The 26,718-nt window shown below is 45.8% G+C and overlaps 1 protein-coding gene across 1 annotated transcript; it reads right to left on the bottom strand.

Moving 5' to 3' along the window:
- Positions 1-26,312, bottom strand: LOC102431134 (sulfotransferase 1C4). The gene is made up of 7 exons (XM_006107114.3): positions 25,967-26,312; positions 8,264-8,389; positions 7,677-7,774; positions 7,306-7,432; positions 6,988-7,082; positions 1,921-2,101; positions 1-1,352 (listed from the first exon to the last, which is right to left on the bottom strand). Exons 1-7 carry the CDS (start codon positions 26,115-26,117, stop codon positions 1,240-1,242), a joined length of 891 nt encoding a protein of 296 aa, XP_006107176.1. The 5' UTR covers positions 26,118-26,312; the 3' UTR covers positions 1-1,239.
- Positions 26,313-26,718: the final 406 nt, after the last annotated feature.

Genomic DNA, 26,718 nt, shown 5'->3' with positions numbered 1-26,718 from the left:
TGACAGCGCAATATGCTTTAATATTAATAAAAAGGCAAATTATACCAAGTGTAGAGGAGTCAGAGGGACAGGGGTCTCTTCAGGAGCATGAGGTGCGGGGGCTGGGCACGCTGCCCATGTGCAGGGCAGAGAGAAGGAGTGGAGACGCCACAACAATGAAACTAGTAGTTTAGGGCCTGACAGGTGAGAGCAGGCTCTGTGGGAGGCGGTTTGGAAGATGCTATCACCGGTATCGAACATAGTTATGGCTGCCTCCGAATTCATGGCTAAGAAGCTTGGGTACAACTCTCAGAGGGAAACTTCCGCATTATTGAAGAACGTAGCACTAGGGGAAATGCCATCAGAGTTTCCCGGCAGGAGCGTAGCCCTGGCAGGTGTGATGAGCAGAGAAACCGTCGGGAAGCCCACACTCCCTGGGCAGGAGGCACAGGTCTGACCTGGGGCTATGGAGGGGACGGCCATAGAGGGCATACGGCAGGCGGTGCTGAGTGTGAGAAGGCGACTGTGGAGGCACTCAGTGTCACAGCACGACGGACTGAATGGTCGCACTTGTGGGGGAAGCGAGTCCAGCCACGTCCCCAGGTTGTGGTGAGAGATGGGGGTGAAGGTGTTACAGCCTGAACCCTGGGGTGAACTGGAGATTTCAGGGGGAAGCCAGGGGTACCTGGCTGACAAGCCTTGGTTGGAATTAGTCGCTGTTCACACATTTCAGTGCGGCATTAACATTTAGCTTGGCCCTGGCCAGGCAGCCCAGTTGGTTAGAGCGTTGTCTTCATTACACAAAGGTTGCAGGTTCGATCCCCAGTCAGGGCACATACAATGGATACATAAGTAGAACAGCAAATCGATGTTTATCTCTACCCCCCCCCTCTTAAAATCAATCAATAAAAAGACGCTACCTTTAACCAAGACTTAATCTGAAAACTCGAGTGTGTTTTTATGTGAGGACTGGAGCATTGTTAATGTTAACAAGCACATGATCTGTAAGCTTCAGCAGAATGATCATTAGCACCAATGCCATGTTTGTAACTAGTATTTTATTGAACCTTCTCCCCACAGTTCCCACTCCCCACCTCCCCCCTCACTGCTAACTCTGATCTTTTCTTTGTCGAGTGAACAAAAACAAACATGACGAACAACTGGTCTGAGAACCTAGGCCCAATGCTGTGTGGTCTGGGAATGAAGCTGCTATGGGTTGTTGCCCAGTGAGTTGGGTAATAAACTGAACACTTTCTCTCTCTAGAACTGGAAGCGGAAAGTTAGACCTGTCCCAGCCATTCTCCGCTGGTAGTCTTCGTCAAACCTCTCGTTCTGAGCCACGGTGAAGTGATTCTTCCAGTCTCCGACCTCCCCTGAAAAGACATGGGAGTCAGAGCTGCTGGAGGACTGTGTGCCCTCTGTCCTGCTCTTGTGTGCGGTGTCCACTCGCCCTGCAGGAGGCCAGGGCTGGGCTCGGCGTTCCTCCTGCCAGCCCGTCCCTTTCCATCCGAAGGGAAGAGGACAGACGTCTGTCTGATTGTGAGGCCAGGAGAGCCTGCTGCCCCTGAGCCACGTTATGGCAGGGGTCGGGAGGGGGACACCACGTTAAAACCGCAGGCCTAAGGGCTTTCCTGTCTTTCCCCGTTTTCTTGCATGTCAGAAGCATAGAGCCATCTACACCGTGGATGCTTTGCTCCATCGGACCTAAGTGTATTTCCACCTTATCATCGAGAACTCTGGAGGAAAGTGAGATAAGGTGGTGGGTTTAAGCACTAAACCTTACTCTCTAGTGTGGCTACACGTTCATTTCATCTGTGGTCTCTTAAATACTCCTTCCCCAGTATCATTTATTATGGACCTTGTCTTATCCATGGAAACCTCCCCACAGGCCCTGGGGTCCTCAACAGCTCTTTTAAGGTCGTGACGAGCAGAGAAAACCACCTTTCCTCATGAACGGAGACACCGAGTGGTCCATGACCTTGGCAGGGACTGTCGAGTAGTTAGCCATGGGATTTTGCTTCATAACATCAAACGAAGTGTGATGGACAATTTTATCCAGGACGCTGTCATCCAGCTTTTTCCCAATAAATTCTCCCAGCTTCCGGATTTCATGCTTTGGGTTCTGTGATCAGAGTGAAAAGAAAAGTGAAGATTTGATATAAAACAGCTTAAAAAATATTGCATTGAATTAATAATGGTGATAAGTAACATAAAATCAAAAAACAATCCTGCCTCCGAAATGCTGAACTTTCCAGAAATGACTCATTTTAATACTGTGATACAGGTTTTTAAAAATTAACCATAGCCCTTACAGGTTTGGTTCAGTGGATAAAGCATCGGCCTGGGGACTGAAGGGTCCCAGGTTCGATTCTGGTCAAAGGCATGTAACTTGGTTGCAGGCACATCCCCAGTGGGGAATGTGCAGGAGGCAGATGTTTCTCTCTCACCGATGTTTCTAACTCTCTATCCCTCTCCCTTCCTCTCTGTAAAAAATCAATAAAACATTTTTTTAAAAATTAACCATAGAAACCAAGATGACGGCATAAGGTATACCTATCAGTGCAGCCCCCCACAACCACATTAAAACTACAACTAAAAGACAAAAAGGCTATCATCCAGAATCACGGGAAAGCTGGCTAAGTGGAAGTTCTACAACTAGAAGGAAAGAGAAAAGCACATTGAGGCTCGGTGAGAGGTGTGGAGGCACCAAGAGCAGAGGTACAGAGGCGCGCGAACTGGGCTGCACCTGGGTGCATGGTTTTTTTCAATTGGGAGATGCAAGCTCCCGACTGCACTGAGCTCATTTCCGGCGAGACTCTAGGGACCCAGACTCCCATGGGGAGAAACTGGATGGTCTGGCATCGGGTCGGAAAGTGAGGGTGGCTTTCTTGCAGAACTGCTCGCAGGGATCATTGTTACTGTGGGGGCCTGGGTCTAGGTGACGCGGGGACACAGAGACCTGGAGATGGCTGACAGACAGGCATCACTGTTTTCTCCGCCCTGGTGATTCTCTGAGACCCTGCCCCACCCAACTTATAACCTCACCCAAGCTGTGCACAGTAGCGCAAACGAATTGCCTGTCCTTTTGCAGCCTAACCTAACAAACTGCAGCTGGGTCAGAGAGCTCCAAAATTTCCAAACCCCAAACAAAGAGGAGAAATCTGCAGATCTCGCTCCTGCTGGGAGGACTCACATGTTGGTTAAATTTGCACCTCCTTGGAGATCCAGGAGCCAGTGTACCCAGTGGTCAGATACCAGATTTCAACTCCTCACATCCATAAGTGACACACTCAAGAGGCAGACTCAGTGAGCACCAAAGCCCCACTGAAGCAAGTCCTGCTCCATAAGGGTGTCTCCAGCACAGCAGTTCTTCCACTACAGACACAGTGGGTCCTTGCAGTCAATTGGCCTGGAGGTCATTTCCTCCCAGGGATACCAACAGCAATCAAGGCTTAACTACAAGACTATGCACACAGCCCACAAAGGGGTGCATCAAGAGTGTCCACCTTAGGTGACTGGGGAGGCTGACCCACTGGGTCCAATAGGACACCTACCACATAAAGCCACTATCAACAGAGGGAAGCAGCCAAAATGTGGAGACAAACATGTCACAAATGAAAGAAACGGAGGAAAGCAAATTACTGGATTTAGAGCTCAAAACCACAGTTATAAGGTTACTCAGGAATCTTCTACAAACCTCTGAGGAACTTAGTGAGACCTTCAAGGATCTTAATGAGAATGCCAAAAAAATGGAAAAGGACCAGTCAGAAATTAAGCATACACTGACTGAAGTAAAGAATATTATACAGAGATCCAACAGCAGACTAGAGGATCACAAGAATCAAGTCAAAGATTTGAAATACGAGGAAGCAAAAAACACCCATCCAGAAAAGCAAAAAGAAAAAAGAATAAAAAAATGTGAAGATAGTGTAAGGAGCTTCTGGGACAACTTCAAACGTACCAACATCCGAATTATGGGGGTGCCAGAAGAAGAGAGAGAGCAAGATATTGAAAGCCTATTAGAAGAAATAATGACAGAAAAACTTCCCTTACGTGATGAAAAAAATAGACTTACAAGTCCAGGAAGCGAAGAGAACCCCAAATAAGAGGAATCCAAAGAGGACCACACCACAACACATCATAATTAAAATGCTAAGGGCAAAAGACAAGGAGAGAATCTTAAAAGCAGCAAGAGAAAAACAGTTAGTTACCTACAAGGGAGTACCCATATGACTGTCAGCTGATTTCTCAACAGAAACCATACAGGCCAGAAGGGAGTGGCAAGAAATATTCAAAGTGATGAATAGCAAGGACTTACAACCACTATTACTCTACCCAGCAAAGCTATCATGTAGAATCGAAGGTCAGATAAAGAGCTTCACAGACAAGAAAAAGCTAAAGGAGTTCATCACCACCAAACCAGGATTATATGAAATGCTGAAGGGTATTCTCTAAGAAGAGGAAGAAGAAGAAAAAGGTAAAGATAAAAATTATGAACGACAAAGGGACAACAAATACATCTCTATCAACAAGTGAATTTAAAAATTATGTCAATAAAAAAATCTGATGAACAAAATAAACTGGTGAATATAATAGAAGCAAGGGCATAGAAAGGGAGTGGACTGACAATTCTCAGGGGGAAGGGGTTGTGAAAGGTGCGGGAAGAGATTGGACAAAAATCGTACACCTATGGATGAGGACAGTGGCAGGGGTAAGGGCCTGAGGTGGGGTGGGAACCAGGTGGAGGGGAGCTATGGAGGGGAAATAAGAGGGACATCTGTAATAATCTGAAGAATAAAGATTTATTTTAAAAAAATTAACCATAATTATTAAGCTTTTCCTGCTCTGAGATGGAAGCACCCCTGAGTGTGATGCAGTGTGTGGGGAATGCTGCCCTAAACTTATTTCCAAATGTCCTGCTCGGGCCGTTCCTGGAGGGTCTTGGTCGGCCACGTGTGCAGCAGGGAGAGTCCATAGAACTAAGATACCACAGAGGCACGGGGCAGGCGATGGAGGCCTGACGGGGGAGGCTGCCGCTGGCTGACTTTGACAGAAACGCGCCCAGACAGTGCTGTGCGGCAGAGGATGGAGAGGACCTGTTGCACTCAGGAGGCGACTGAGAGGTGCCCACAGCTGACGACTCCAGGCCCAGCCTGTCCGACCGGTGCGTAGGTGTCTCAGTGCCTAGGGAGCCAGTGTTCTCTCATCAGAGGGAGGCAGAGCCCTGGGAGATGGAGTGGGGGAAGGGCAAGTGGAGGAGTTTACCCCACGACGGTATCTTCTGCTTTATGATGAGCTTCAGCTTTAAAAGGTTGGATGTTTAATGTGCCCAGGCCAGAGGCTCAGTGGTTAGAGCCCCTGCCTGTGATCTGAAGAGTCACAGGTTTGATTCTGCTCAGGGGCATGTACCTCAGTTGCAGGCTGGATCCCCGGCCCCAGTCAAGCTGGGGGACACAGCCAATCCATGTGTCTCTCACATCGATGTTTCTCTCTCTCCCCCTCCCTCCCACCCTCTCAGAAAGCCAATGAAAAAAAACATACACTTGGGTGAGGATTAACGACAACAAAAAGTGCTTAATTTAATTGGCCTACAGCAGTGATGGTGAACCTTTTGAGCTCAGCATGTCAGCATTTTGAAAAACCCTAACTTAACTCTGGTGCCCTGTCACATATAGAAATTTTTTGATATCTGCAACTGTAGTAAAACAAAGATGTATATCTCTGATACTTACTTTATATATTTAAATGCCATTTAACAAAGAAAAATCAACCAAAAATAATGAGTTCATGTGTCACCTCTGACACGCGTGTCATAGGTTTGCCATCACTGGCCTACAGACTAAGAATCAGCAAGAGTGCAGGAAACTGAAGCTTTGTGTGACTACATTCAGGGAATATTCCAGAATAAGACCACAGAACATGTAAAAGGGTTTAGGGACTCTGAGGTTAGACTACCTGTGTATTAGAATACTAGAAATGTAATACATTATTTGTTTTAAAAAACCATAGAGTGCAATTTAAAACAAAAGAAGAACTCATAGACACGGGGAACAGACTAGGGGTGCAGGGGGCAGGACGGGGCTGCGTGGAGAGGGTGAGGGGTCAGAGATACAGACGCCCAGCTGTCCACTCAGTCAGTCCTGGGTGTATGTGTAGCAGGCGACTGTGGTTAATGATACTGCATTGCATACCTGAGAGGTGCTGAACTATAAGAAATAATTATAGCCGAAACCGGTTTGGCTCAGTGGATAGAGCGTCGGCCTGCGGACTGAAGGGTCCCGGGTTTGATTTCGGTCAAGGGCATGTACCTGGGTTGCGGGCACATCCCCAGTGGGAGATGTGCAAGAGGCAGCTGATCAATGTTTCTCTCTCATCGATGTTTCTAACTCTCTTTCTCCCTTCCTCTCTGTAAAAAAAAAATAAATAAATAAAATATATTTTTAAAAAAAGAAATAATTATAACTATATTTGGTGCAGATGTTAAGTAGACTTATTGTGGTGCTCATTTTGCAAGGTGTACAAATATCAAGTCATCCTGTTGTATACCTGAAACTAACACTATATTACACCTCAATTATCTCAATTAAAAACAGAGAAAACAATTCTGTGTTTTTTCACTCTCGATATTTTATATCTGGCAATAAAGCTAGAATTTGAATTCAATAATTCTGACTCTAAATCATTAGTATTTTCTCATTATACCATCATTTCTTAAACTGTTTCTTGAAACTGATGTCCCTCAATGAAAAAAATGTGTTAGAAAAACGTTTCCCTCCTAAGCAGAATTTAAAATAGAGGTGCTGGAAGGCGAGGCGAGGGACCAGCAGCCGGGGGCTGCGGGAGACGCGATGCAGGAGCCAGGGCAGCCCAGTGCATTGCGCACGGGGACAGCTGTCTCCAGTGAAATGCAGCCGTTCTCTGCTCCCTGTTCACTCTGCGAGGCCCTGATGCAGCCGCTATGCTATGATGTAATATTTCATGGTCAAATAGGAACGTGCTGCCCCTCACCATCTTCATGTCCTCGTAGAAGAGGTAGAGGATGCGGTGTTGGTCTCTGGCTTCCCACCATCCTTTCACGTGGTCGTGCCATGAGCCCCAGCACACTGCAAGACAGGGAGGGGATGGGGCCAGGGCGTGGGGCCAGGGGAATGGGACAGGGACAGGGTGAGTCCAGCTCACCAGCTGACACTCCACGGAGGAGAGAGCTCCCAGTGTCAGGTGGTGATCCCCTCACATCCAAGAAGGCAGTTCCCATGGGTCCTCAGGAAATGACCTTTTTGATGGTGTTGGAGGCTTAGGAAGGGGTTCAGAGCTGAATGTTCATACCTTTCCCAGTCAGAAAGCTCTCAAAATACTCCTCCCAGGTCCCGGGGGCCGGAAGCGCTTTATTCATCCTGTGGAAATGGTAGTAAGACACCAGGTTGTCCTTGGGGTTTCTCGCCATATAGATTATCTGGGGGGAGAAGGGGGGAGAGAAACAGCCCGTGAGGCCGCTGCACGCTGGTTATCGCCCACAAGCTCCATCCGTCCATCTGGGGGTCTTAAGAATGCGGATCCTGGATGTGGGTATTGGGAGATGAAAGGCTCAGAGCCAGTTGTTGGGAAGAGGTGAAGGGTTTTCCTTGAATAAGTGAAGAGCTTTCTGAGGAAGTAGATTGAAGACCAGAGTGTCACTCAAAGCTCCTGTTGCTCTTTACCTTACAGTTTTTCTCCAGGAAAGACGGAGGCAGCAGTTGGAAGGGAAGGTGTGTTTTCAGGGTCCGTGGTGAGGGCATCGCGTTAGCGTGTTCCAAGCCTGTAAAATGATTCTGATCATTTCCCACTAGTGTTCGCTGTGCTTCACAACATGCTGCTTTCACTGTCACCACCTGAGGGCCAACTGGACAATGTCAGGCAGCTCTGTGGTCTGATGCGTGAGGATGTGTCTAACCGACGAATTAATGTTCTGGCTTGAACAATGTCTAACCATAACAAACAGCAAACCAAATAAATAAGAACCCAAATCCCAACCTGTTGACCAGGAAATCACTTAGGCTCCTCCTTGTGGAGTACAATTAATGTCTAACTAGAGGATCAACATTTAACTTCCTTCCGTATGAACAGTGACTCCGTTAGAAGAGATGACTGGAAAACAGCATGGGCCAGATACAGTTTTTTAAAAGACAAAGTCACAAGTATATTGACAGACTTGTGTGAGTGTCTAGAGTTTTGGGAGGCTATTTGATAGTCAGCATTCTGAGTCTGCATTTAAGAGTATAATCAAGTGAAGTTATTCCACACTCACCCGATCCTATGGACTGGATTATCCATTCGATGAAAGGAAACCGCACGTGAGTAGGTGCTCGGTGAGTTCGGTCAACATCACCTTCATTTTGTATTAAGTCCACTATCTCCTGAGTCCACGTGGTCCCTTATTCCGCAGGGAGGTAGAAATGAGGAGACCATTAGGATACTGTATCCTTAAAGATGGCCAACTGCTTATTAGACATCTGTGTGCATTGTGAAGCCAGGTGTGTGATGGAATTAAGAAAACATCGTTCTTTATACCTTGTTTTACCATAGTATGATTTTTATGAAAAGGCTCCATTGTGAAGTAGACTTATGTGCAGTCCATTGTTTCCTGCCACAGCTATTCACTGGGCTGCTGTCCTGTTGACTGAGCTGCATTGTTCCTTAGTGTTATAATATGTTATGGTCATAAGAAAGCCCCTCTAATGTGTGGAAATGATTAATGTGTGAAATGTTTGCTGTGTGAAGACCCCAATACTCTGTAACTTACAAAATGTGGTGAACGCCCCACTATCTTGATGGGAATGCCCTAAGCCCTGAAAGTGTAAACACCCTGCTCCTAGCATAAGGCACACCGTCTGGCCCACACTGATAAGACACAAGTTGTTTACTACTGGCTATAGAAGCACCAGATTTTCTTCAGTGGACGTCTCCAGCCTGATGAGAGGCGGACTCCACGTCACTCTGTGCTGGGCTGCATATCTGGCACTTTGGCCAGACGGGTCATGCTGTGCTGTCTGTTCCTAAAACACATATATAGGAAGGTACTGACATCAGGCCAGGCCTTGAGATATGGTCTCATGGCCCCTTCCCAGCACGCAGGCCTTCTTTCTCCAAAGGCCCGAAGTCTCATTCCAAATTTGGGAGACAAAGGATTGGAAAAAGTATAAATAAAGAGAGTTTCCTCCATATTGGGGGCCCAGAATTTGAAAGACACATTTTCTCTGGGCCTCCACAAAACTTAATAATAAAATGTAACTCCTGAAGTCGGCACTGCAGTACAGCCTCTGCTTCGGCAGGGTGCTGTAACTGTAGTCGCTGGCCAGCTCAATAAATCCTCGCTTGCTGTTTAAGACCTAAATGGAGTCGGTGGTCTTATTCTAGCCAATCTTGGTCCACAACAACTTCGTGAGACGAGCCCCTGATGACTGCTGTGCTGTGTGAGCCTGGCTCAACTGAGGCCGCCTGTCTGTCTTCGTCGTCCGTCTTTCGGTGTGGCCTTTGCTGGAGCCTAGGACCCACTAGGAATAGGTAAATAAACCTTGTGTGATTGCATACTAATTCTGTCTGTGTGTTCATGTGTTCAGGTTCGGCTCAACTGTCGAGGTTTGAAGTACCAGGGATAGGCTGCTATTAATCTGGCACCAAGAGAAAGAGAACTAGTCTCTAAGGACCCGGGTCAGTGGTCGTCCACCGCACGGGCCTGCCCAGGAGAGTCTGACTCCCGACTGGCTGAGGCCTGAGGGTCGCAGCAGCCTCTCTGTCCAAGCGGAGCCGAGGTGGCGGATTACAGCAACCAACCTGTTCCCAATCCGGAGACTCGACACCGGAGCGTAACCGGGTTCAGTCCAAAATCAAAACTCCCCTTCAAATTAAGGGTTTTAAATTAAAGGAAACTGAAAGTAAAAGGAAAATGAATTTTTTTGAAGAATAAATTTACAGCAGAGCCTAACTTATGAACAAAATTTTGAAGAAACTAGTTAAAACTCTCCCTAATTTTCTAAGAAAACTAACAACTTTCCATCTAGAAACCACGTACTGCAATAGGAACACACCGCATACACAAGGATTCTGTCGGTTTGGTGGGTACGGACCAAGAATCCGCCTCACTCAACACCATGCAGAAGGTTAAAGACTTCTTCAACAAGCTTTCAAAAGAAACAACCCTGCCGAGCTTAACATACCATCAGAAAGCAAATGGAGACGGCAGAGGACGCCCTGAGGGCCAAATATAAAGTCCAGACAGCCCCTGGCCTCAGCAAAAACATAGTAGATCCTAACAATCTGATTCCAATAATACAGTGGTTCTCAACCTGTGAGTCGAGACCCCTTTGGGGGACGAACGACCCTTTCACAGGGGTTGCCTAAGACCATCCTGCATATCAGATATTTACATTACGATTCATAACAGTAGCAAAATTACAGTTATGAAGTAGCAGCGAAAATAATTTTATGGTTGGGGGTCACAACATGAGAAACTGTATTTAAAGGGCCAGGTTGAGAACCACTGCAATAATAGAAAGAGGTAGTAGGAATATTACGCCAGACAATCCATCACCTGCAGGAGGACACTGACAAGGGAAGATCACTAGCACAGAAGGTAGTTGCAAAATACTCCAGCAAGCCAGTAATAGTAAAAAAAGAAGGTAATCAAATTGGAAAATGAAGGGACTGAGCAATCAGTAGAATTCACCTCCTTTTCAAGCAGAAATTAGCAGAACTCAGACAACTATTGATTAAAGGAGAATTAACAGACGTAGAGTGGCTTGTAAAAATATATGAACTTGGAGGCGACACGTCAATGTTAAGTGCAGATGAACTCACAGCAGTAATAGATGCAACAGAATTAGCCAAATTAAAAACAGCACTAAAGGAAATTGCAGAACAACACTCAAATACAGTAAGATCATTATGGAGCTGGATAGGAGATGCGCGGAGAAGAGCATTCCAGGAGTAGACCTGTCTACAGGACTGTTGTCAGAACACTGGGGTCTCTTACACAATTACAGACCCAGTTAAGAAAATGGGTGATTCTAATGAGCCTCTCTAAACCAGACTGGAGCTGACCATGGGAAAACTCAGAGGTAGAAGGGATGGTCAGCATACTAATAAGAAACGCTCAGATGGCTACAAAATGCAGCTTCAGAACCTTATCGCAGGGTCCAGCACTGCAGAGGATATTAAAAAGAAAATCCAACTGCACCAAGACCTGTTAGTAGAAAAGAAATTCGCCTTCACGGCAGAGGAATCAAAGAAATATCCATTCCCCATGCAACAGTATAGAGGACCTCCAAAGCCCTTACAAACACTCCAAACCAATCAAAACAGGCAGAATGACCAGTATAGACAAGGACAAGCTAATTACTGGAGAAGGAACAATCCGTTCTTCAAAAACAATAATCCATTCAGAAGTAATAATAACAACTCAGTCAGAGACAATAGTAATCCATTTAGAAATAATGATCCATTCAGGAATAATCAACCCACCCAGCCACAAAACCCATTCAGACAAAATGGCCCTTTCGGAAACAATGACTTATTTAGAAATTGAAACTTTAAAGGAAATCCCAACCCCTTCCAAAATGGACAAGGCACTAACCCCTTTAAACAAAACTCAAATCAGGGAAACTGGTAGGGCTCCCACCGACCACAGCAAGTTCGGCAGTAGGGGGCACAAACAAATTTACCCACCCCTACCCCTTGGAACCCTCCCCCACATAAATATTACAGAAACATTTCGAATGGAACATGATAATAGACCATACATAACACTACAAGTATCACTACATGGAAGTCATTTTCAAAACCACTCATTTTTAGTAGATACAGGATCACAAGTCTCTTTACTAAAAGGCACAGTAACACACAACAAAGTAGTCACAGAAGGAGTAATGGGCAACGTAATCCGAACAGTGCCCACTCCTGGACGCATATAAAGGAAAGAAAATCCCAGCAACCTTTTTGATAGCACCAGAAATTCAAAACATTATAGGTATGGGCTTAATCCCACAACTCTTTAGTCACATCATACATAAACCTACATTACATAAAATACAGACATTCTTAACAGCACTAAAATTACCTCCATTAACATTACCAGAACCAAATACACATTCATTCACACCTCAGTGCCCTCTAAAAGGAGGACATGATGATGGAACCAAAGCACTTAAAAAACTTCTGGAAGAGGCTAAAATAGAACCAGGCAGGTCACACATTTATAACAGCCCAATCTGGCCTGTAAAAAAGCCTAACGGCACCTACAGGATCACAAAAGACTATCGAAACCTGAATAAGGCCTCACCAAAGACAGATGGCTGCCTGCCTGACGCACAAGAAGTACTCAATATGACCCAAAAAGCCAACCCGAAATGCAGGGCAGCAATTGACCTATCAGACATGTTTTCTGCCATCCCAATAGCTAAGGAATCCAGACCTATTACCACATTTACATGGCAAGGTAAGCAATTGCAATTCAAAAGACTTCCACAAGGATACAGAAATTCACCTACAGTTGCACACAATTTACTTGCCAATAACATCGACCCCACCAAATGTAAATCTACAACTATACAATACATAGACGACATCCTACTCTATAACAATGACAAGGATACCCTTCAAACTGACTTAGATGCACTAGTATCTCATTTGAGATCACTAGGCTGCACAATTACTCCTGACAAAATCCAGCCCCCAGACACCAAAACAACATTTTTAGGCATCCACTGGAGCTCTGCAGGCGGAAACATACCGAACAAAGTAATAGAGAAATTGCTAAACCTAAAAAGCCCAACCAACAAAAAAGCACAACAATTAATGGGACTTTTCATGTACTGGAGACAACACATACCATACCTGGCAGACATTGCAAAACACATATACAAAGTCACCAGGAAAGCAGTATCTTTCATATGGACCCAAGAACAGGAACAAGCATTCAAACAATTAAAGGACTACATACACCACTTTCAATCCCTACAAAGTATCGGACCAGGAGACAAAATAGTACTAGGCATTAGTTTCATGGCAGAACATGAAACTAGGTGGGGACTAGACAAAAGAGGAACAGAAGACAAAAAACTAATGCCTGTAGGATTCTGGACTCAGAGATTCCCTGACTCTTACCACAAATTCTCTCATTTTCAGAAACTAACCTGGACACTATATGTGCCATTTTGCACGTGGAGCCCCTGACTGGACTTAACCCAATAGCCGTGCGCAGCACATTGCCCCTTAAGGCATGGCTCAAAATGTCAGCTGAAGAATTGGCAGGTTCGCAAATGGACGAGAAGGTTCTCTCGGGGAAGTGGTACATTAACACACGAGAAACCTCTGGCTCCAGTGAACCAGCCCTCCTCACCGAGGTCAACAAACTTAAGGTAGAACCACCTACCTGTGCCAACAAGTTTGTAAGACCACCCGATCCAGCCATTGTGAACGGGCCACAATATAGCCCTAAACTTAACAGCACCTGGTTTACAGACAGATCAGCCTCTGTAACTGGTGACCAGTTCGAATGGAGAGCAGCAGCCTTCAATCCAGCGACATCACAAGCGCTAATGGGGACTGGTAGGTCCAAATCTGCTCAACATGCTGAACTCATAGCTACATATTCAGCCATTAAGGACTCAATTGACAATCATAAGCCCCAAATTTACATCTTTTCCGACTCACGAGCAGTTTGTAAAGGAATCACTGAATGGTCAGGCAAATGGCAACAATCAGGCTGGTTAATGGCAAACCTTATGGTCTCAAGAGTATTAGATAAAACTCCACGGCCTCTGCAAACAGATTGAAATATACATGACACACGTCAACGCTCATGCCACAGACAAAACACCCACATGCTCCACAACCCAATAGCAGATACATTAGCAAAAGGCTTCACACCTGAAGACAACATCATTATCGTGGACAAATCAAAATCATTAGTAATTAATCTAAAATTAGTAAGAAATGAAAATAATTAGTCCATCGCCCCTCTTCCTAAACTTAAATTTAGGAAAGAAAATGGCAAATAAAAATTGCTCCCATCTATATCAGAACTCACCTTTACACCACAATTTATACAACAGATACATACAACATTAGGACACCTAGGACATTCTTCTCTTGCCCCTTGGTTCCTTAAAAGGAACCTAAAGGCACCCATTAAACTCATCAAGCAAGCAAGCAATTCCTGTGAACAATGCAAAGGCACTCTTACACCACCCAGACTGACTAACGCATTTGTGCCTAATCAAGTCTTACAAATTGATTTTATTGGACCACTTCAGGTACCCTTTGCAGACAATATGCATGGACTATTGTTGACACAGCAACTGGAATACTTTATGCTTACGCCTCAAGACATCCAGATGCAAAAACCACTATTCAAGCACTCTCAACATGGTTCTCATTCTATGGTCCACCCCAAGTCATTGAGTCAGACCAAGGCACACACTTCACAGCATCATCAGTCCAACAACAAGCACAAGAATTAGACGTCGATTGGAATTTCCACCTGCCTTATAACCCACAAGCAGCTGGACACATAGAAAGACACAATGGCCTCCTCAAACACAAACTGCAAACACTACTCATGGACAGCTCATTCAAGACACTACAAGAATTACTAGACAAAGCATGTCTACAACTAAACTCTACACCTAGGGCAAATAGACTTTCCCCAGTAGAAGAATTACTCCAACCACACATTCTAAATAATCCCATTGCAGATCATGAACCACCCTCAATATCACCAAAAAATTACCCTATAAAATCTTAACCAAATCTGCTAAGGCTGGCTCCTTATCCCCACAGGAAATAATCGCCCACTCTGGATCATCGCTCTTCTGGACTGTAAACAGTCTAGGACACCTACAACAAACCAAACTACAGAACTCTACTCTCTGGCATGATCCAACTGCCACCCACAAACTTCTATATTGATCTCTACACACTCCTCTCACTCCCCTTCTCAATCCTTCCCACACTAGTTCTAGTGTTGACCCTCAAATGCCTCCTTAACGATGTGCTTAAGGACTGTCTGCATCTCCCTCTTTGGATTCCTCCTCCTTATAGCACTCTTAGCAACCCCACTGACACTCCATTGGACGTGGTGTCCGTATCGTTCATGTGACGATACCACCACCACTGAGCCCGCCACCACCGTCCACTCGACCCTAGAGACCTTAAATAACCCCTGCTCCGCTCTTTATAACTATACCCTCTGAATCCTAAACAAATAGTACCCCTCTCTTTTTCAGTGATCAGGCACTGGAAACCTGGAACAACTAGATGAATTTCTAGAAGAAATCTCAGCAGTCCCAGTACCCCCACAATCCGCACCAAACCAATCCCCCACTTATCCTACTGTTCCCTCCACCCCATTTCCAATTAACCCTCCTTCGGAACGAGCCCCATCCCCAACAATTCATCTTTACCCTAGTATTGCTCTTGACAATTATCGCATACGACTTCACCCCTGATATGTAATGATTCTTGGTACTGCTGGATACCCCAACCCAACTCTTATTCTGAATACCCAGCAAACCTACAGACTAGCCTCACAGGCTCCGTGAGACAAAGTCTCCATAACCTGCTGGATGATATTCAAGCATTTGCTGAATATCTCCCAGGGCAAATTACTATTGATTACCTCCACCTCTTACAGCACTACGCTCGCTTGGTGGAGGCAGCCATCTACTCTCCTAATAGAAACCCAGATCCTATCCCAACTACTCTCATTAGCAACCCCCTTCGTTGCTTCTTATGCTCCACTAACTATCAATCCCCACCATTTCCCCTCACGCTGCCAACATGGAAATGCATACCCAGTCTCACTCAGGAAGAAATCACCATGCACTGTTAGCACAAGACATCACTCAGGATTTAGAACAGGGAGACATGCAATTAGATATTTTCTGCTGCCGCTAGTCTTTATGCTCTCCCTTATTACTGCCGCCTCTGCTAATGCTACCACTACTATTGATACCCCCAATGCCACAACCCATACTTCTATAATCACTACTTCTATCTCGAACCCTACCACTGCTCCCTCTACTACCACAACAACAATCCCTTCACTTATCTTTCTTACACATCCTACCCATATACCTAAACTGAAAAAAATCGGGAAAACACAATGTGTACCCACCTGTACACACAGTCACAAATAATAATTCTTTATTCTCACATTCTATAGGACACTTTGATTTTAATATCTCTATCCAGTACCATAGCACCTATAAACTCTGCCCTGCATACCTTCCTGCACACTCTTGCCAAATCCTTGCACTAAATTCTGAGCAAACGACTCTTAGAGCTCATTACCACACCCAACTGAAAAACTGCACACACTTCAATGGTTTCAAGATGCACTCACTAGAAGATCAATTTCAATCATAGACACACAGCATTGTGAACCATCAACTACAACATATAAAGCCATTAACAAATCCTCTTATTCTCTACTCATCCAAAACATAGATTCCTTTGTTACTCGTGTATACAAAGAGCAAATCTCAATGTCATTCCCTTTATGGAAAGACTAATGCATTTCTGGTACACGGGTGAAGATGGAGACTATTTTGAGGATTATGAGAATTCGGGTTATGATGAGTACACAAATGACACAATTACAACATCTACACCTACAACGACACCTACAGGAACACCCATCTTTAACAAACATCCATTCTTTTCACCACCTACTAACAACTCAACTCTTCCACTAGAATTCAATGAAATGGAACATTTTAATATGACTCATATAATCACATAAAATGGTATTACACATTATCAATACTATCTCACAGGCTTTCCTAACTTTCCAATCTTCGGCAACTTCTGCATTGACTCATGTACCATGCCTCAGGAGTTACCAACACTTACATCACCTCTTACAACACCACTAGAGGACGCCATAACCCCTCAGGAATTTTTAACCTCAGACCAAAATTTCTGGCCATACAGACATATTCCACAAGTTGTTACAGATCTCATTACACAACTTATTTGAAAATTTCAACAATCCTTTACTCCAAATTAATAACAATCCTAAATTTGTTAAAATAGCTCGCATATGCATCATTGCATTTATCCCAAATGACACCTAGTCCAACATAGAAAATTTCTTTAAACCGAAAAAAAATGATGACTCTGATTTAGTTCTTGGAGCATACATTGAACTTCTTACTGTTCTCAATTGCTTCACTGCCATGGAGAAAGTCCCTCCTCAAGTCTTATGGCTTCTCCAGGCACACACTGTCAGACAACATGAATCCGTTAAATGGAAAGTATCCCACCTGAATTTTTGGGATTTTGGAAAACAAACTTCACAACACCACATTTCCCAGGAGTCATATCCAATACACACACATCACTTGAAGACAAACCTGTTTACTCCTTTAATGGATCTCACCTCTGTAACACTACAGCAACCAGACACAGAGCATGCATTCTTGCAAATCTCACTAACATACCCCTATCTCCCAACTTTCATGCAACATACCCGAAACTCCCCATTGTGACACTTCCTAACACACAACAATATCTACAATACCCTCAGAGACACTCTCTACTACACCCTTGATGGAGAACCTTACACATGGGCAAACGTTCCATGGTTGAAAGGAAACTACAAATTCCCAGTCTTCCTCCTTAAAAGGACTACTCCCATGTATAACCTTATAGGTGGCTGTGTGTCTAACCCCCAATTCGTGGGATTCAAACTACCCTACCTACTCCAGACACATCAAACCTATGCTTCTTCCTTCAATTCTCTTCGCACCAATCCATATTCTTATGGCCCATTCCCCATTACCTCCTGGACTAACTTTTCTATTCCTTTCAAATTCACCACTGGCAATAGCTTAGACACCTCCTGGACTAACTTTTCTATTCCTTTCAAATTCACCACTGGCAATAGCTTAGACATCACCAATTCACCCAGTGACTCCACCACATGCCGGAAGCCGGTCATTCCTTGCTGCTTGACACAGTCGCTGCAGGAAAGAAACATCTGCATAGCACATGTTTCAAGGGACCTGGCATATATAGCATATTGTTCTTAAGATGTTTGCTCTCCTTAGCGCCATGTGTTTTAACCAAGGTCACCTCTCCGAGAAAGGTTGTTTCCCCAGGTGGGGATTTTTCCCTGAGGTTAGGGAGGGGATAAAATCCCTTAACTAAGTGCCAGGCGGGTAGTTAATTACTTTAACTACAAACAATCACGCTTAAGCTACATAATCTTTACTCCCTGGAATGGAGATAAGAAACGCCCTAACCTTTGCAATAGAAATGGACAGGATTAAAATCAACTGACTGGTATAAACACAGATGTAACAAGACAATAAACATCAGATTCTGATCAGATCCTAACCAGAACTTTGGCTGGAGATCCTGGCTAGAGGTCCTGACTAGGCTGCTGATCAACTGAAGGCTGTCTCTGTGTCATTCCTTCTTCGCCGACTCCGTCCACACCTTTGGGGACCCCTGGACCTGCTGGGGTTGGACCCCAACATCTGGCGCCCGAACAGGGACCCCTAGGTAAGTCCCCCCGCACTCGGGACGGATAGGACTGCACCATAGGGTGCTGCAGACCCCCCACCCCTATAGAGGATAAGTAGGGTAAGCGGGTAGTTAGTACAGAACTTAGATTGACAAGATGGGTCATACTGAGTCTAAAGAAAAAAGACTCTGTATTAATCTTTTATGCTTGCTAGCAGAGGAGTTAAGGTTACTCCCAGTCAGACAGAAAGTTTTTATAGAAGATGTATGTCAATGGCTTCCTGAGGATGGAACTGTTAATTTAGAAACTTGGACTAAAGTAGGAAAGCAATTAAAGAATTATTACAGCTACCATGGATCTGAGAAGGTCCCAGCAGATACCCTTTCCCTCTGGAATTCAATTCGTGACACCTTGACACCAGAGGCAAAAACGGTTGAACTTTCTCAAACTTTAAATAGTCCCTCGGCTCCACCTAGAGAGGACACATCATTATTGTCTCCAGCTCAATCTAAGAGCAATTTAGCTATGCCTACTGATCGGAAGGAGAATAAATATCATAAACATGACCATTGGTCCTTTCCAGTCAGTAGAGAGGAGAGAGGCCCTCCCATTCAAAACAGGCTCCCTAAATTAGAAAGGAAGCCTAAACCAGGTCCTGCGGCTCCTATGAACTCCATGTCTAAATTTCAAAGGGCGATAAGAGAAGCTGAAGCTAATGGAGATCTTGAATTCTCACTCTGCTTCCCAGTTGCATATGAGAATGAGTTTGGTGAGGACGAAAACCCCACCTGGGAGGCTATACCTTACAAAATACTTAAAGAATTAAAATTGGCCTGCTCTGAATATGGACCTCTAGCTCCTTACACACAAACCTTGGTAGAAACCCTAGCCAGTAAATGGATGACTCCTTATGATTGGTCACAGGTTTGTAAATCCTGTCCCTCAGGAGGCGATTACTTATTATGGAAAACTGAATATGATGATCTTGCTAAGAAAGCTGTAGCCACTAGCAAAAATTCCAGAAGAGGAATAACCCTAGACATGATATTAGGAGAAGGTGATTTTAACACGGCTCAGTAGCAAATGTATATGCCCAAAGAGGCACTTGTTAAAGTAACCAGTTGTGCAGTAAATGCCTGGAAATCCCTACCTTATACAGTAGGAAAAACAACCTCCCTTACAGAGGTTAAACAGAAGGTCGAGGAACCATATCAGGATTTCCTTTCTCACCTCATACAGGCAGTCAAGAGAGTAATCAATAACGAAGAGGCAGCCGATATCCTAATCAAACAACTGGCTTTTGAAAATGCTAATAATACCTGTCAGGCTTTATTAAGGCCGATTCGCAGAACGGGAACTATAAATGATTTTATAAAACAGTGTGCTGATGTAAGTCCAGCATTTATACAGGGTGTAGCTATAGCTGCAGCTCTCAAAGGGGAGACATACCCTCAATATGTACAGGGCATAGGACAAGCCAGCAATAATACAGGTAATAAAAGAAATATGAAGTGCTACCCTAGTGGCTTATCTGGGCACTTTAACAGAGAATGCCCAAATAGAAATAATAATACTCAAGCCAGATGGCAAGCTCCTCGACAGCCTGGAAATACATCAGGGAATAATATTAATCCTCCAAAAACCGTTTGTCCCCGATGTCAGAAAGGATTCCATTGGGCAAAGGAATGTAGATCGAAATACCATAAAAATGGTCGGCCTTTAAATTCTACAAACCGCTCCCAACGAGGTTATATCCCATCACCTCAATTGGGAAACTTGAGAGGGGGCCAGCCCCAGGCCCCTGCAATAATAGGGGCATCAATCCGCAACCCCTCTGCAAATTTCAATCAGTCAGTGACCTCTTCAGGGCAACCCCAGGCAGTGCAGGATTGGACCTCCATTCAACCACCAACGCAATACTAACCCCAGACTCGCCAGTAGCAGCCATTCCTACAGGAGTGTCCGGGCCGCTGCCTGAGGGAACTGTAGGATTAATATTAGGGCGGAGCTCCACCTCGTTACAGGGGATCTTAGTCATCCCAGGAGTTGTTGATGCAGACTACACAGGAGAAATACAGATTTTACTTCCCCCACCCACCACAACTATACAGATTCAGCCCAACCAGAGAATTGCCCAATTACTCCTGTTACCAATACATAAATAGGGACAGCTGTTACCCAGGAAGCCAGAGGGGCCGGAGGCTTTGGATCTAGTGATACAGCATTTTGGATACAAGAAATCCATGCTGCTAGACCTACAAAAATTTTACAAATTCAGGGAAAACCAATTGAAGGTCTATTGGATACAGGAGCAGATGTTTCCTGCATAGTGAGGAAAAATTGGCCCTCTTCATGGCCCACGCACACCACCTCCACTTCCCTAGTAGGACTAGGCAAGGCATCTAATGTAAAAAAGAGTTCTGAGATTTTAACTTGGGCTGATGAAGATCAACATTCAGGAACATTCTGTCCCTATGTAATTACGACTATCCCCTTTACATTATGGGGAAGAGATATCTTGTCTCAAATGGGAGTTCTGTTATATAGCCCCAGCGGTGTTTGATTTACTCCTGTAACAAAAAAATTACAAGAAAATGAGTTTAAATATTCCTCTCCTCATCATGTTCTACAACATACTCTATTTGTAATTAATATACTAAATGTAGATTCTGAGGGAAATTCCCCGATGTACAGGCATTGGAACCCTGATCTAACTAAACCTAAAGTCCTCGTCAAATGGAGAGACTTCTTACAGGAGCCTGGAAGGGACCTGATGTACTTTTAACCTGGGGGAGAGGATAGGCTTAAATATTTCCACAGGACACAGACTCACCTGTGTGGATTCCAGACCGTCTAGTCCAACCTTATGTCTCACCACCCTCTGTCTCCACCTCACCCTAGCACACCTGACCAGTGCCCATCTGCAGCAGATGTGCAGCCCTGAGCTGGAACAATCTGTCCATTGGGAGGATCACATGTGCCTCCTTTTTGTCTTTCTACATGTCCCAGCTTTGCCCCACATCTCCTTTCCTTTTTCCTTTTTTTTTTTTAAATCTAACTACTTGTTTGCTGGTTCTTTGGCCTTTCTCCTTCTCTCCTGAACACAGCCTTTTCTAGAATCTTCCTACCCTACTGTTCCAGGAAGGGCACCTCCCTTTTATGCTGTGACTAGGGGTGTTGGGTATATGTCCCATACATGGAGTTGTCTTGTGCCAAGAGCCTGACATCCTGGGCTGAGAAAGCCCTGTCCTGGGACTCTCCTTTGTCCTGTATTGGCCCCTCTTACCCTCGTGTCAAGAGGGACCCTCTTCTTACAATCCAATTGCCCATAGCTGTTGCCTGAGCCCTCTGTTCATGCTGAGGTTGAAGCCTCATGGTGGCTGGTACCATGGATCTGTCTCTCACCCAATGGTGTGAGCTGGGCCCTCCCTGGAGAAGAAACCTGGGTTCCCCAAGATATGTGATCAATGCCGGGGCCCTGCCAGCAGGCGAGGGGATCCCAAGGCAGTTGCTGGGCGTGGAGGCCACGGGGGCATAGGCTACCAAGGAGACAGAACTGAACCTCACATCACCCTGCTTGGCCCCGGAGGATGGCTGGTTAGTCAAAGACGGATAAGATTCCTCAGGGAGGAACAACCTAAGACAGGCACAGTCGCAGAGGGGCCGGCAGGAGAGAACTTGGGGGTCAACAGAGATGGGGCACAGATCCTCACCCCCCCCAACTATGCAGGGGCTTGAACACTCGCCCCTTCTGAGGGAGGTCTTCTGCCCCCATGGCTGCTTCCCGCTTCCCATGCCCAGCTCAGATCGGGACCCAGGTAAAGACAGAGAATGGCTGACAGCAGCTGCCCTCTCACTGCAACAGGACTTGTTTCCCATTTCTACCTTGGACCACAGGGAAAGGGGCAGATGAAGGAAAGGGCTGTGTCAGGATGCTGCCTTCTTCCTTTTCTTCTCTCTCTTTTTTCTAAACACTTCCACGCCTTGTAGTTCTTTTGCTTTCTCTTCTTTTTCTCTCTACTACCCTCCATCTTCCATATCAGCTGACCCAGAGGGCACAGCTTACTCCTCCTCAGACACCGACACCACCATCAAGCACGGTCCTGATTGACCCTTTGATGCAGCCCTTCAACTCGCTGACGCTTCAGGAAGCCCATTGCCAGTGATGCTGCCCGCTAGCCAGACCAACAAAGACAATCAAACCAACAACTTGAGGACAGCTGAAATCTCTTGACTGAAGAGGCCGGCAACCTTCTAAGGAACAAGGCTCTTTGTGTGCTCCATCCACTATGTTTATAGCTATGCTTATTGTCATTGCTTGCCAGTCTTCTTCCAAGTCTTAAACAACCCAATCCTAGAGGTGGCTGCTGATTTACATGCGCTATCATTTAAAAATAAAAAAGGGGGAATTTGCCGGAAGCCGGTCAATCCTTGCTGCTTGACACAGTCGCTGCAGGAAAGAAACATCTGCACAGCATATGTTTCAAGGGACCTGGCATATATAGCATATTGTTCTTAAGATGTTTGCTCTCCTTAGCGCCATGTGTTTTAACCAAGGTCACCTCTCCGAGAAAGGTTGTTTCCCCAGGTGAGGATTTTTCCCTGAGGTTAGGGAGGGGATACAACCCCTTAACTAGGTGCCAGGCGGGTAGTTAATCACTTTAACTACAAACAATCCCGCTTAAGCTACATAATCTTTACTCCCTGGAATGGAGATAAGAAACGCCCTAACCTTTGCAATAGAAATTGACAGGATTAAAATCAACTGGTATAAATACAGATGTAACAAGACAATAAACATCAGATTCTGATCAGATCCTAACCAGAACTTTGGCTGGAGATCCTGGCTAGAGGTCCTGACTAGGCTGCTGATCAACTGAAGGCTGTTTCCGTGTCATTCCTTCTTCGCCAACTCCGTCCACACCTTTGGGGACCCCTGGACCTGCTGGGGTTGGACCCCAACAACCACATACATTTATCAATACCCTAAAACTGTAATCAGATCCATCATCTCTAATCCTGACCTAAGACACCATTCATGTTTAAATATTCAGGACCACCTTGTAAACCTTACATATAACATCTCATATGGTCTGAAACCTATTGCATGGTTCTATAATTTTGGAGCAAACATTAATCCAACAAACACACGCAGACTTTCAGGAACCCTATCACAAGGATACCAATAATACATGCTCCATTATATGGATGGTGCATGTAACAAATTATACCTACACTCTTACTCACCCATTACAAACCACACTGTATTACCCATCACGGATTTTTACTACACACAACTCTCTTTTGCGGATTGCTTTACAAAAAACCCTCTTCAACCTTGCGTTATTCATAGAGGATGTTATAACAGCACAGTATGCCTTAGAACATACCACTACCAACCACTATTCTCTTATGGCATCACCAACCCTCAACCTTCTACATCTCCACCACCACCAATTATAACCCAAACAAACAACCCGATCAGAATTATCTACAGACTGATAATCCACTCTACAACTATTATCTTTTCTTTTTTTAATATATTTTATTGATTTTTTACAGAGAGGAAGGAAGAGAGATAGAGAGTTAGAAACATCGATCAGCCGCCTCCTGCACATCTCCCACTGGGGATGTGCCCGCAACCAAGGTACATGCCCTTGACCGGAATCGAACCTGGGACCCTTGAGTCCGCAGGCCGACGCTCTATCCACTGAGCCAAACCGGTTTGGCTACAACTATTATCTTTACAAAACAAGATTTTCTAGTAACTACTATCATTCCCCAATGCGCACCCCTCAGAAATAAACTCCAAGTTAACCTTCCATCACTGCCATTATGATCACACCTCTAATTCTGACCTTCCTCTTGATTCTTCTAATAACTGCACCCTTCTTTCTCACACATGAATATTACATACCTTAATGACACCCAATATTCCTCCTTTATTGAAAGAACTTCCCTGTATTTTCATCCCTCTGTACCTATCCAATTCTCTATCTCCCTGAAGCATTACACCAACCCGTTTCCATTAATAACACCATTTCTAAGTTAAAAGAACTCTAGAAACACTCTGATGACACCATCAAGAAACTTGGAGCAACATCAAAAGCCATCGACCTGCTCCTGACACCCAACAGCATGACCCTCAACACAGCTGCAGACCTGGCTGACCTTGACAAACACTGCGACTTTGGGACCACCATCGTTTCTCTCTGGAGGACTGTACCTTGCACCCCACACTGGAATCTTTTTAACCCCCTCTATTACATCCAAAAAGGATGGAGCTCTGTCACCTCTGCTTGGCAAACAGCTGAAACCATTTTATTTCTCTTAGCCATTATCTACCTCCTCTCCCTCTTCATTAGAATACTACGCTGCATAAAAAATAAACAAAATTAATTTTTGGCCCCCTGGGGTCCCCCTCCCTATATGTCCCTCAGGACCACCGGGTGGAATGTTATAATAATGTTACGGTCATAAGGAAACCCCTCTAACGTGTGGAGATAATTAATGTGTGAAATGTTTGCTGTGCGAAGACCCCAATACTCTGTAACTTCCAAAATGCGGTGAACGCCCCACTATCTTGATGTGAAAGCTGTAAGCCCTAAAAGTGTAAACACCCTGCTCCTAGCACACCGTCTGGCCCACACTGATAAGACACAAGTTGTTTACCACTGGCTGTATAAGACCAGATTTTCTTCTGTGGACGTCTCCTGCCTGATGAGAGGCGGACTCCACGTCACTCCGTGAGACGAGCCCCTGATTGACTGCTGTGCTGTGTGAGCCTGACCCAACTGCGGCCGCCTGTCTGTCTCTGTCTTCATCGTCCGTCTTTCGGTGCGCATCGCCGGGCGCATTTGCTGGAGCCTAGGACCCACTAGGAATAGGTGTGATTGCATACTAATTCTGTCTGTGTGTTCATGTGTTCCGGTTCGGCTCAACTGTCTAGGTTTGAAGTACCAGGTGATAGGCCGTTATTGCTGACCCCTGGTCACCTGCATATGTCCCACTAAACCTAGACAGATCATTAATTAATTGGGGCATAACTGGGACACTTAGGAAGAACAGCTCTCCGCTCCTGACCTGCAGATTTGAGGGCTGCTGAGCGGGTCAGCAGTGCAGAACCACAGCTCCCCTACCCGTCCCCAAATCAGCCTGGGTCCCTTTCCTGCTCACCCACACAGAGCGGCTTTGTACCAGGCCCACAGGAAGGCCTGCCTGGGGAACGAATCAGTCACCAAGTCTAGAGCCCTTTTGTTCTTTGCTGTTTTATTCACGCTCTTCTGAGGAAGTAAAACGAAATGTGCGTGGCTGGAAGAATTAAACGCTTAAAACTTGTAGGTCATTTTAGTTTCAGTTTCCACAGCGATTTGCTGTGGCCCTCACTCTGCCCAGCCAGCAGCCTCCTCTGAAACCCGGTCATCTCTTTATTTCACTATTAAGGCATTTCCCGCCCCCTCCCCTGCTCCCCGCCCGCCCCACCTGCTTTAGGGTAGGTGCAGATGAGCAGGTCATCGGGCCTGGCCTGGAAGTCCCAGATCTGGTCCCAGCTGTCGCAGGTGGGCGTGGGTTGCAGGATTCCCTTCACATAGTCCACAGTCATGCGCTCTGTCCCATCCCATTTCAGCTCCATTCTGCTCAAGGCCCTTGGTGTCGGGAGTCAAGTGCTATTCCCACAGACTGCGGGCTCTCAGTCAGCACAGAGCTGTGGTCGGACACCCTACAGGCAGCCTCTGACCTCAGCCTCCTGGGAGCCTGCGCGGGGCAGGGAAAAGCGGCGGCCTGCTGGCCCCGCCCCCGAGCCCAGCCTGTTGTTTGGGACTTTGCACTCCGGCGCTTCCTGGCCTCGGCCCTCCCCCGACTGCAACACCCCGGGCCTCGGAAATCCGAGCGCTGGGGCCCTCCCCCGACTGCCGCACCCCAGGCCTCGCCAATCCGAGCGCTGGGCCCCCCCTCCCCGCGGGGGGCGGGACCCCGGCCTCACCAATCCCAATCCGAGCAGCTGGGGCTGTTGGCCCTGCCCTGGCATCAGTGCAACAAGGGTCAGGGCCAGCTCTCACGTGTCACCTGTGTTCATGGAATAAGGCGCAGGCTTTTAGTTGTCTCTCCTGGGAGGTCTACGCCGAGTGCAGGTGGGAGAGGACCTGCCTGCGGGGTGACAGATGGCAGCAGCGAGCCACTTCCTGGCGGCCGGAGGGCAGGGCCTGTGGCTGTGACCCAGGAGGTCCCGGATG

This window comes from Myotis lucifugus, unplaced genomic scaffold (assembly GCF_000147115.1).
Source record: "Myotis lucifugus unplaced genomic scaffold, Myoluc2.0 scaffold_1018, whole genome shotgun sequence".
In the NCBI taxonomy this organism is placed as follows: domain Eukaryota; kingdom Metazoa; phylum Chordata; class Mammalia; order Chiroptera; family Vespertilionidae; genus Myotis; species Myotis lucifugus.
The sequence above is the reverse complement of the archived record's forward strand: the minus strand, read 5'-3'. Positions and strand labels throughout refer to the sequence as shown.

Coding starts and splice junctions, on each gene's coding strand:
- LOC102431134 (XM_006107114.3), bottom strand. CDS start 26,117: ATGGAGCTGAAATGGGATGGGACAGAGCGCATGACTGTGGACTATGTG. Junction 7,083..7,305: donor GAGCTTTCTGACTGGGAAAG/GTATGAACATTC, acceptor CCTGTCTTGCAG/TGTGCTGGGGCTCATGGCAC. Junction 1,353..1,920: donor GTCTCCGTTCATGAGGAAAG/GTGGTTTTCTCT, acceptor ATGTCTTTTCAG/GGGAGGTCGGAGACTGGAAG.